The sequence below is a fragment of the Quercus suber genome, unplaced genomic scaffold (genome assembly GCF_002906115.3).
Source record: "Quercus suber isolate HL8 unplaced genomic scaffold, Cork oak 2.0 scaffold_288, whole genome shotgun sequence".
NCBI classification, from domain to species: Eukaryota; Viridiplantae; Streptophyta; class Magnoliopsida; order Fagales; family Fagaceae; genus Quercus; species Quercus suber.
The window spans coordinates 797,769-810,191 of NW_027069744.1; the positions used below are offsets into that span (position 1 = coordinate 797,769).

The 12,423-nt window shown below is 32.8% G+C and overlaps 1 protein-coding gene across 1 annotated transcript; it reads left to right on the top strand.

Annotated features, from left to right (window-relative positions):
- Positions 1-1,259: 1,259 nt before the first annotated feature.
- LOC112030364 (uncharacterized) lies at positions 1,260-6,191 on the top strand. The gene is made up of 5 exons (XM_024063051.2): positions 1,260-1,493; positions 3,012-3,357; positions 4,388-4,492; positions 4,596-4,643; positions 5,716-6,191. The coding sequence occupies exons 2-5, from the start codon at positions 3,079-3,081 to the stop codon at positions 5,953-5,955; spliced, it is 672 nt and encodes a 223-aa protein (XP_023918819.1). The 5' UTR covers positions 1,260-1,493; positions 3,012-3,078; the 3' UTR covers positions 5,956-6,191.
- The last annotated feature ends 6,232 nt before the right edge of the window (positions 6,192-12,423 follow it).

Genomic DNA, 12,423 nt, shown 5'->3' on the forward strand with positions numbered 1-12,423 from the left:
GAAGTTTTGGCATTATTACACAAATAGTGTGTCCACTAGACCTACCTAGTGCACACTACTTAGAATTCTTAGGATAAACTTAAAAGATGTGATGTATGGACAACACCAATTCCTTGATTCTTAAGACATATGTTTGTTTTTTTCCTGACAAAGTTAAAAGATTTACCATTTAAACCTAACAATAGGCAAGATACAATGTATCATATAGTAGATTAAAAAAAGTAAAATAAAATAAAAGATGCAAATTGTCATGAGTCATATTCTTTTCCTAAAACTTCTATATAAAGTCAATTTAGCATTATAAAAAACTCGTGTACATGTTTTCAAGAATTGTGATTAATAAGGTAGTTTAAGTCTTTTAATCAAAATACCTTAGGATCACTTAAAGAAATTCAACCTTATAATTATATTTTTGTGATAATTCTTATAATAGTTTAGTGTGAATGAGATGTAAACTATATTTAAAAGCAGTGAACAAAGCTATAAAAAAAATTAAAGAGTTGGCATCGCGCGGTATTAATTAATTACAAAATTTTTTTTTTTTACTTTTTTCCGACACAATTTGTGTCTTCTTTGGCTATTTACATCATTTTTTCAGTATTGTGATACTATTCAGAATTTTTTTTTACTTTTTCTGATAATTTCTTTTTCGTCTTTTCTGCACTTAAACAGCACCAGGCGGTGCTGGTTAACATTCTCCAAAATTAAAAGCTAATTACTTTTGAGAAGGAAAAAAAGCCTTTACGATGGTACTTGTTTTTGGCCTCATACACAAAGCACAATGTATTCCCACCATACACATACATATAGTGCACAGACAAATTTAGTTGAAAGCTTATACATTGTACAACCATTTCCTTATTTTTATTAGCTTTTATTTTCCACACGTAATTTAGTATATCTTGAAAAAAGAGAAAAGAAAAACAAACAAAAAGTCACATCTATTATCTATTATCAAGGAGCCCATTCGTGTACAAGATAAGTTGATCAAAATAAGGAATCATTGGTTCTGTTCATGTCATGTAGGTAATATACTAATACTATGCCTATCTGTATCTGACACCATATGACAAAGTGACCAATACATGACAAGTATTAAGCTTTAACATCAGAAAGAGAAAAAAGAAAAAGAAAAAAAGAAAGAGATAAAAGAAGCTTTTTACTGTTGCAAATTCCTATAAACAAAGCTTTTTTTTTTTTTTTGATGGGAATAAACAAAGCTTTTAAACGAATTGGAAGGTTGTTCCAGAAGTCCAAATAATAATGCAACAATGTAACACATGCACCCCTGTAAATTAATGTTGTTTGAAAGCGACCCTCCACTGCTATGTCTCTAATAATTTTTTCTATAATATAGTTTATTGTATTCCTATCTTTTTCTCTCTCTTTTATAATCTGATCAGAATCTCTACCAGCTAAGATCATCTTTGAGTAGATAAGATTGGTGGTTTAGTCCATTGCTTCTCTCTTTCATTTTTTGAAGGCTACAACAGGTGAATGAGAAAGATCATTTTTTTTTTTTTTAAACAAAAATTTCACAACCAACGTGCTTTGAGTTTAATTTCAAGGCTTTGTTTTTAGATGTAAATTTCTGTGGTTTTGGTATCTCTGATCATCTGGGGTGTCTGATCAAGGTTAATTCTAATTGGGTTTTAGTTTTTTGGTGTTGGGGTTTAGGTGGTTTGGCTTTTAATCAAGTGGCTCAATTGGTTTCTTTGTCTTAATTAGTTCTCTCTAAAGGTGTAGTCTGCTTTTGGATTTGTATGTCTTTGATTGAGGTTCAGATTGTTGGTTTAATTTGATTCTGATATTGATTTTTAGAAACTGGGCTGTTATCTGTTTGTTAGGAATTCCAACGGATTATCTTGTTTTCTCAGGTGTTTTGTTTTCTGGGGTTATGTACAGTCATTTCTTCTTTTGCTATATTCTTGTTTGTTTGCTTTTGACACTGTTGGGGTTTTCCAACCTTGATATAGCCTCTGAGCTTTCCGGATGAAATGCAGGAATGCCTCCTCCTTCCTTCCTTACCCTTCAACTGTTTCTTTTATGGAAAGTCTCATAAAGTTGTATTGTATAGACATTTTATCCACTGCAATGGAAAATTTTTGGGTTCAGCATTTGACTACTCGATTGGTTCATCAGAGTCTATTGTTATAATTGCTAATCATATCTTCTTTGATATTTTTTGTAAATGGGTAGACAGAGGTGCTACAGTTTAACATTATAGCCTTCTGGACCATCAATTATCATCTCTTGGTTTAACTGTTAGATATGGCTTCATTAACCTTTAGGGGTTTGAGTGGCTCTATGGTGCGGACACCTCCCTGATTATTTTGAATGTCTTAAGGGATTTAATTGCTATCTTGATTATGATTTGATTTCCCTGCCTTATCATTTGTAACCTGGTTTCTTATTTATAGGCCCACAGTAAATATTATTGTTATGTTAAATTTGATGAATGATATGGAATTGAGATTTTCTTTCTCCAGCTGGGTACTGATGCCAAAACCCTTACTGGTGATGCCTAAGGTCTATCCCGTTCTATGTTTTTCCCTTATTTCAATTTTCTGGCCTCTGTCCTGCATCACTCTTGCTGTAGTTAAGGCATCTTAGAGACGGTAAACTGGGTTTGAAATTTTGAATTCTACCACCAACCCTTTTGGGGGGTAACCTTTGGGATCTATTCCTGTTATGGTTTTGTACATGTGGGATGGGAGAACTACACATGCCTGGAAAAATTTTGGAGCTTGAAGAACCCTGGAGATGGTATTAGCATAAAAAAAGGGAAAGATAAGGAGAAAGAAAAAGAATATTATGGCTTTCTAGGATTGAATGATAAAATGAAAATTCTATGTTGGGTATTGATATAATCTGTGTGAAAGTAGCCTATGAAAATTATATTTTTTTGGTAGGAAAGTAGTTTGTGAAATTTGAGATGTACATTGATGAGGTAGATGTCTTTGTGGCTTCTTGACTACACTGACTAATTCATTTTTTCTTGTTTGATGCAGGTACTTAGATATTACTTTTGATTTTGATGCTATAACGCATTTTTGGTTATATCTCAATAATTGGTAAATGGGATCTGAAGGGCCTCTTGCACCTGCAGTAGCAGTAACAGTTCATGTGACGGGATTTAAGAAATTCCATGGAGTTTCAGAGAATCCAACTGAGACCATTGTCAGTAATCTCAAAGAGTATGTGAAGAAAAAGGGATTGCCAAAAGGTCTAACTCTTGGGAGTTGCAGCATTCTTGAGACTGCAGGACAGGGAGCACTTGCTTCCCTATACCAGACATTGCAATCTGCCATTGGTGGAAAGGATTCTGAATCTTCAACTTCTGGAAAAATTATTTGGGTCAGTTGCCCACATTTCTGATCTCTTCTGCAGCTATGCTCAAATTATGTTATGCCAAATTACTCCTTTTCCAAGTTATCAATTATATTTTTCCTGTTTCCCATTCTCTCAATAGAAATCATAGGCTGGTTTGGAGGTCTTTTAGAATCAGTGTCAGTGATTAGAAATTATAATGGCTAATCAGCAGAGCATAACCAACAGCTTTATAGCTCCATGATGTAGTTGGGAACATTAAAGAAGTACATACTGGATACTCATTGAAAAACAACCCCTTACTACTAGAATGGCAGCAAAAAAATAAACAACCCTCGGCTAATGACAATTCTTAACTCTACAGTATCTGCTGCAGCAAGAGTAGTATTCATGAGGTTAACAGCTCTATTCAAACAATAAGGACTAATGTTCCTAATTTCACTTTCATTAAACAAAGTCCAATAAGTCCATACAGGAATGTGATGCAACTCAGGAAACCTATACATTAGGGGTGAATATGTTAGTAATGAAGATTGGTATACTGTCAAAAAAAGGTTGTACTGTAATCTCAATCCTTTTGATGAGGCTGATTTCCGGATTCGAACTTGTAGTCTATTGCTTTTGGTGAAAGGCACTTGTCAAGGCCCAACCTCTAAGATTGGTATACTGTCAGCACCTTAGGGGTGAATATGTTAGTAATGAAGATTGGTATACTGTCAAAAAAAGGTTGTACTGTAATCTCAATCCTTTTGATGAGGCTGATTTCCGGATTCGAACTTGTAGTCTATTGCTTTTGGTGAAAGGCACTTGTCAAGGCCCAACCTCTAAGATTGGTATACTGTCAGCACCTTTATAAATTATGTTGCACTCTTGGTTGTTTCTTTAGACCTTTAGGGAGAAGATGGAAATTTGTGGATGGTAAAGGTTATTATTTGAATAAATAAACCATCACTGACAATTTTACTAAACGTGCATTTTAGAACCTACACTTTGGACTCCATTGTATTTCTGTATTTATGCGTTATGTATCTAACCTTCTTTAACTATATTCCTCCAGCTACACTTTGGAGTTAATAGTGGTGCAACAAGGTTTGCCATTGAGCATCAAGCTGTCAATGAAGCCACTTTTCGTTGTCCTGATGAGTTGGGATGGAAGCCCCAGGTTAGAAATTATCCCTAAGTTTCATGTTCATGCATGTTGACTTTTATTTGTTTTGACATTTTATATTTAATTCATTGAACTTTCCTTGTTTCATGTTTTGTAGAAAGTCCCCATCATTCCTGCAGATGGTGACATTTCACACACTCGACAGGTAGAATGGATTTCCTTTTTCAAGATTTTTCTGATTAAAAGGGTTTCATAATTTTTTTTGTCTGTATATATACTCCATTAAGTTTCTAATCAACCTTATGTTTAGTCCTATATTTAATATTTAAATATCAACCTATTGCTTGATGGACCGCAGCAATAGTCACAATGAAAGAAAGAGTGTTATGTCAGAAGTTTGGTATAATATGCCATTTGAAGTCATTTATCTTAAAGTGCTTTCCTTCTTGTTCACTACCCTGAAATTCCAGTACATGTGATGGCCAGTCCTCTGCCTGTGTATTGAATTTTCTATTGGTTGGAAGATTTGTTACTTTCATAGGAATGGATGTGATTATAGGAAGACAGATTTTCTGTATTTTTAGTGGAAAAGAAAGGCAAATTTATGATATGGGAAATAGATTGTGTTCACCTTCTTCTGCTAACTTTTATAAATTATTTGAGTGGTAGTCTTTGCTGGAGCTGCCGTTTTTATTAGTGAAAAGAGCATTTCCAACTACTCATTGGGAAGTAATTTTATAGAAAAGCCTCGATATAATATTCTTCAGTTAGTTTTGATGGCATGGGGGCATCATGCTATGACGATGAACACAACCCCCCCCCCCCCCCCCAAAAAAAAAAAAAAAGGAAAAAACCCAAGGCAAATGAAAGGAACAAAAACCCTAGACAAACATGTAACCATTCTTCAATAGTAAACCAACGCCATTATCCAATAGTATTAAGAATGATATTTACTAAGGGTTCAGTAGGATACAGTTACACATGCACCAATTTTCCCTAATTGTTGAGATTGACAAAAAAATTTAAGGAGATGGTGCTCGTTATTTTGCTGTTCAAGTTGAATTGATGCCTGTGTCGAGAAGGTATATGCTTATACTAGACTGCATGTCATAGTTGCCAAAAAGTAGAATGAATTCATAATCACAATGATTCAGATGGATTGATTGGACAATTGCTTTTTTTTTTTTAGTCTGATTTATTGACGACTATAATAATAAATTTATATATTTTTTGGCTTCACCCTTCCTAAAAGAATTTCCGGTGCTAACTGTGCGCAGACTTCTCTTCCTGTTGAGGAGATTACCAAGGCCTTAGCAAAGATGGGTTACGAAGTGATGACATCAGATGATGCGGGACGGTTTGTATGCAATTATGTTTACTATCATTCCCTTCGGTTTGCAGAGCAAAATGGGAACAAATCACTGTTTGTGCATGTGCCTCTCTTCTTGACTATAGATGAGGATACGCAAATGCAGTTTGCTGCATCCTTGTTAGAGGTACTTGCTTCTTTAAGTTAAGAGCATCCTGCCACAACCTTATGTCCAGGAGATTGTGTGGTTGCTTATATTGGCCATGTATGTAAAAAAAGTGGTTGGATGCATAATAAATAGCAAGTGTGTTTTAATGAAAAGTTAAACTGTGGCACATGCAATTCATGTATTTTGGTGAATGCTTTTTAAAGGGTACTGGAAACTCGCTGAAATCTTTTGAAATCTCTTATGCCAATTTGTGAATGAAATGCCTGTTTTATTTTGGTGTTTGTCCCATTTAATTTATTCTTTATTCTCTGAACTTCACTGACTCTTGCTTTTCATCATGTAGTTTGCTCCTGGAGATAAATCTTGATAGCATGCATTTAAAATTAACATTGTGTCTATAAAAATTCATGTCCTTGTGTCTATTCAAAGTTGATGTTATCTTTTTTATATCTTTCTATAGACTTATTTCAACTCAAAAATTTTCTTGTCTTGGAATCATTTGAAATGATCGGACAAACAATTATGGAATCTTGAGCACCTTTGTAAGTTGCCCGTTTAGCACATGCTTGACCGATTTATATTGTAATAATTTGAAACTATTTGTTTAGACAAATGTTTATACAACCATGACCCTTACTTAACCATTATCAATATAGTCATGTTACAAAGTTACCCTGACACAACATCTTGTGGATCCTTTGATTACACTCTACACCGAACTTTTGGTCTTAAGGTGTTGTAGAAAACATTGTCCATATCTTTGGATTGAGGTTGAGGTGGATAGAAAATCGTCCATTGAAAGGTTTTCATAAATTGGTAGGCATACAGCATAGTCGTTAACTACCACGTTGGCCTAACGGTTATGGTGAAGTTAAGGTGAAAAGTAAAACTAACCATTGAAAGCATAACAAGGAAAGTGGATTGTAAGTAACCCAGTCAGTTGTGTCCCAAAGTTTGGAGAAATTATTTTGTACATCTAGTGTCCTATACCTTCCTCTCACATCAAAGTGGATCTCTTGTGTAGAACCTACAGGTGAGACCTATCATTATGTGAGAAGAGTGTAATACACGGTGCATACCGTGCATTGGATAATTTTACTGAAGTTGGGGTCAAAAGAGCAATCATGGATGGGTTTATTAAGGCAACAGATTTGCCTTAAACGAAATCTTTTGGTTATAAATTGCAGCTAGCGTGTTATGAGATATTTGTATTGGACAATCTTGCTCTGTCGAGGACTCAAGGGAGACATTGTCGCCACAGTAAGTCTACAGCACTCCAATCCATTGGCGAAATATTTATTAAATTCTTTTGTTGAGGTCACTTTATGTTATAGAGTCAATAGTTATTGAGGCACAAAAAATTTGACACTCGCAGCTGTGGCAGATTGTTAGTGATAAGTAAAAAAATGATATCAGTGGTGGATCCAAATGAGACCCAGTAAAAACTTGCCATATCAGTTGGTATGAAAAATGTTGTCAAATTTTGTGTGTATTGCTCATAGTTTACCTCATTAGTTGCTTTTCTCATTTCAAAGGCAATGTTTATTTCCTCGACATAACACTGACCTCCTATTTCCTCCACACGCACACACACAAGAAGAAGAAAAATACTCCTGAAGATAATTTGTTCCTTTGTGGAATATATTTCTCTACAAATAATTCCATGAATTCTTCTTTTGTTTGAAATTCCAATTGTTCAATCCCAAAACCAAAGTTCTTCTTGAGCAAGCTCAAGTGTTTCTTGTGCAAACTGATCATATGTGATAAATTGGGGCTTATCCAAAAAAGAAAAAGAAAAAAAGTGTCACATTGACTGAGAGAGGTTCTAACATATTCATAGATTGAATGTTTCAAAACCAAATGAGTTACATAAGGGCCTTGGCAGTAGGCCTACGCATTAACCCTGGCTGTAAAATGCAACACAGTATGGTGTCTCCTATGTGAAAACTGTGCATCAATGTATGTGAGTTAATTAGTTAAATAATAGAATTTGAATCCGCAATATCCTTTGTATACTCACTGAAAAGTGTAAACTAAAATATAAAAAGACTTGGCTCTTATGTAGTGCACTAGTGCTCACATAATTAAACAGAAGCGGACAACTGATATATAGAATTAATGTAATAGAAATGAACAATCCTATTAGTCTCCCAAAATGATGCATATATTAGCATAGTATATTTCAAGATATTACAATATATATATATATATATAAGGGTAAACTCCACTGAACTTTCCTGAGCTTTTTGTTATTACACCCACCTCCCCTCTAATTTAGAATAAGACACTCTCACATTCCTTAAAATGCAAATCATTTACACTGAACTCTCTTGAATGACTGAAAAAAAGGTTTTGAAAAAAATCTTAAGCTTTGTATTTTATCCCCCCCTTAAATTGCCATCCACACCCCCTCAAATAGGAAATTTGGAATTTTTAAAAGAACATCAGTGTAAATGGTTTGAATTTTAGGAAAAATGAGTGTCTTATTCCAAGCTAGAGAGAAGGTGAGTTTAATAATAAAAAATCTTAGGGGAGGTAAGTGAAATTGTTTACTATAAATAACGTAAATGGTAGTTTTCTAGAAACCCGGCCCATATATTTATGGGATACTGTGATTTTTTGTTTATTACCCTTAAGAGTTAGTTTGCCATTATCTCTCTTCTTTATCTTTTTAACATATCTTTATATACATCTTTTAAAACCCCATTTTCAAGTAATAATTATACGTTAACTAACTTTCAGCAAATAAGCAATCTACAATTAGCAAAAAGCTACATCCAAAAGCACACTATATATTTCTATATATACTATATGTTGGACTCATTTTAATACATAACTCAATATAGTAAAGATGTAATTGTTTGGCGCTTTTTACTATGAGAATAGGTTATCAAGCTGAACCAAACAAATTATTGTTTTTAGTCTATTTTATAAAATTATTCTTTGGTATTTTTTAAAAAAATTAATATGATACTAAAGCCTGATTTCTATGGTTCATAATAACCTCTTTTCTCGTTGTGTAGAGTCTCTATATTCAAGCATTTTGTGTGTGTTTGATATGCCCAAGCAGCACAGACCAAATGCCTTTTGCCACCATTCTTACACACGTTGAGTCCTTCCTTTACAACATCAAAGCCCACACCCAATATCTAGATCCATGGGAATTCCATCTATACCTAGACTCCTCAAATTTGCATTCAAGTTTTGGCATCACACACACCCTCATACACCATCTTAGTCTGGATCATGTACTTGCTTGTGGTTGCATGCATACATTGTTTCCTACTCTAAAGATACCCTTTATGTGTTTCACATACACTTAGAGCCTTCACGTGCCAATTTTATCTTAGAGATGGACCTGACCTACTACTAACTTCCATAGGTCATTGTTTCACATAGTACATGTTTTGGAAATGCATATACTTGCACTCTCTCACCATAACTCTTTCTGTGTTTTTCATGTGCATCACTTACTTTATAGTTTTTCTCCTATTCAATGTGATATTTCTTTTGGAAAATGTTAATGGTGCTTGTTAAAGTTTCCCTAATGTGAGTCTCATTTAATAAAAAAATTAGATAAATAAAAGAAAAAGACATAAAAGTAACCCACAGTTTATTTTAATATTTTTTTCTCTTTATGAAGCTGATCCACAGCTTATAAAGTTGAAAAAAATAACATAAAACAGTAAAAAAAGACAAAAAGCTGAAAATAAAAGTAAAAAAAGTTGTTAATAACACAGCCCATTTCTTTTCAAGCAATTTGATGAGTCCTAATTCATCCAAAAAACATTAAAGACCTTCCTTTCTTGAATAGTTATCATTTACAGATAGATGCCATGATTGACTCCATGGGAAGGGAGCTTGCCAAATGCTCAATTTGCATTAGTTAGAATCAATTTTCAATAGCATAGTTCAGAACCGTGTAATTCATCTGGTAATATTTCGTATGTTCAACAAAATCGTTTAGAGTTCAAATATTTCTTTCATGGTATATAACTACTTTCACAGTTCACACACACACACTTCCAATAGCACAAAGGTTGGAAGTTGGAACAATTGCTTCCATTCAGAACAAAAAAGCTTATTTCTCCGAAAGTCTATAACTTATTGATTTTACTATTTGAAGCTTGGCATTATGTTTCTCCAAAAGACATTTTAGACCACATCAATTAAATTTATATAGGCTAGTTAGGGTACTAAAATCCAGCCCATCTAAATAATAGTCCCAAGGTTCGGCCAACATTCAACATTTTGGGCCACATCAACAAAATTTATTGATTTTTTTTTTATTTGAGGAAACCTTCAATGAATTTGTATTTAAAAAGCTGATGAATCAACTAATAAAGCGTCAAAAATATCTAGTGGAACAGACTCCATCTAGACAGAAAGCAAAAAATAATAAGATTTACCTAATAATCACGTGATTGGATTAAATTTATTTAGCTAAGCAATAAAGTAATGTCAGTTGATTAATCAAATGAAGAGACTAAAAATGCTCAGCAAAACAAAATGAGTTCTATGACCTCTATCACTTTTCGCCGGGCAAGGTACAAATTTGGGCTAAATATGGTCTGCTTGTAGGGGGCCTAATGTCTGAAACTCATTTCCGTCAAGGAAGGCCCATATAAAAGTTTACAAATTCTTTGAACAGGACAAAAATTTGAGGGACCCAATATATGTTATTTTAATTTTTTTTTTTAATTATGGAATTCAGAAGATTTGCCTAGTTTATGCATAGTTTTATAAACCTTTAAAGGAAAAGTTAATAGAAGTTCTAATGGCATTGGTCTAGAAAATGACAAAATTTAGTTACAAGATTGGTTATAGTCTAAAATTACAATCTTACTCAATAAAATAAATATCATTATTACATATTTTGAAAATCTAACCGTTGAATTGCATATTCTTTACACTCTTAATACACATCAAATTTTGTGTAAATTGGATTTTTTTACTATATGATTTATAAGTCTATATTTTATGTATAATTTTAAACTATACAAACTTGCAATTTAAACAATTTATTGATGACACAGCTATTGATCTTTAATTTTCTATAAATTTTGTAAGCACATAGGATTTAAGAAGAAGATGTAATTCAATATGGATTTGTCAAAATTTACCTCCAATAAAAATATATTGAGTAAATTTGTAGCCTTAGACTACAACTAATTTTGTAGCTAAATTTTGTCCTTTAGAAAATGACAATTTAGTTACAGAATTGGTTGTAGCCTAAAACTACAATCTTACTTAGTAAAATAAATATTATTACATATTTTGAAAATCTAACTGATAAGTGTAATTTTTACATGATTTTTATTATCCTCTTATTTATTAAAATTGTTAGTTTTCCTTTATTTCTTTTGATTTGATTTGATTTTTATTTATATTTATCTACTCATTTGTTCTTTGAAGGAATGAGAAGATTCAGATTAATCTACAAGGACTTTACATGCAAAATGGGGTTAAGCCAATTAAATCCAAGTCCAATTCAGATTAGGATTCTAGCTTGCACATCAGTTAGTATTTTTAGCATAACTTTCGGCTTAGATATCCAATCGAAATGATTCAAGTTGGGCTGGAAAGTTAACTTAAAGGGCTACAACTTTGTAGTTTACCAAAACTCTGAATTCCGACATTAAATGAGCCAAAATCGTTGGTTAAGTGAAGCCTAAAAATCGGGATTTTCTCCAAACGGGAATAGGATTCCTTGACCTATTTAAAGACTCTTTAGGGAAAAAAAGAGAGAAAGAAGAGAAACCTAAGAGGAAAAGGGGGCTGCCGCATAGAAGAATTTGCTTTTGGGAGTCTTTATAAAGAGAAAGATCTGAGGATAAAGGCGAGAGCTTCATGTTGATCAACCAATGCAGATGAAAGACACAAGTTTTATTTGTTTTCTTTTCAATTTTATTATGAACTAAATTTTATTTTCTAGAGCAGTGATGTAGTCTAGCAATGAACACACAATTTATTTTTTGAGTTATTTTATTTTTAATATTTCCATGATTGAGTGTTTAATTCTTATTCTTAATGCTTACTATTTTTTACAAATTATAGTTTGATCAATTGAATTACAATGAGACCGAGAGATGATTTGTTATTTTAGTTCTAGAATTAAACACCATTAGTTGAGTGAAAGTAGAGACGTTTTACCGCGACTAGTGTGATTTTTCAGAAAATTCAAAGTACGTAATGAGTCTCCAATTAATTAAATTCACATAGAGATATGGAATTGTTAGTTGAAGATATTTTTAATATTATTCGAGAGAAGATATTGAATACTTAAGGAATTTTTAATCATCAACGGGAGATTATTAGAATTTAATAATTAGGAAGGATAAATTGTGTGAGATTTGTTAGGTGAAATCAATCGCTCTAGATCCATTCTTATCATATTTTTACACTGTTAGGTTTTTTACGCCTTGTTAATTCTTTTTATTCGTAGATTTATTTTTATTAAATAGTGTAATTTAATTCAGAGAATAGAATGTTCTATTTATTTTCGAT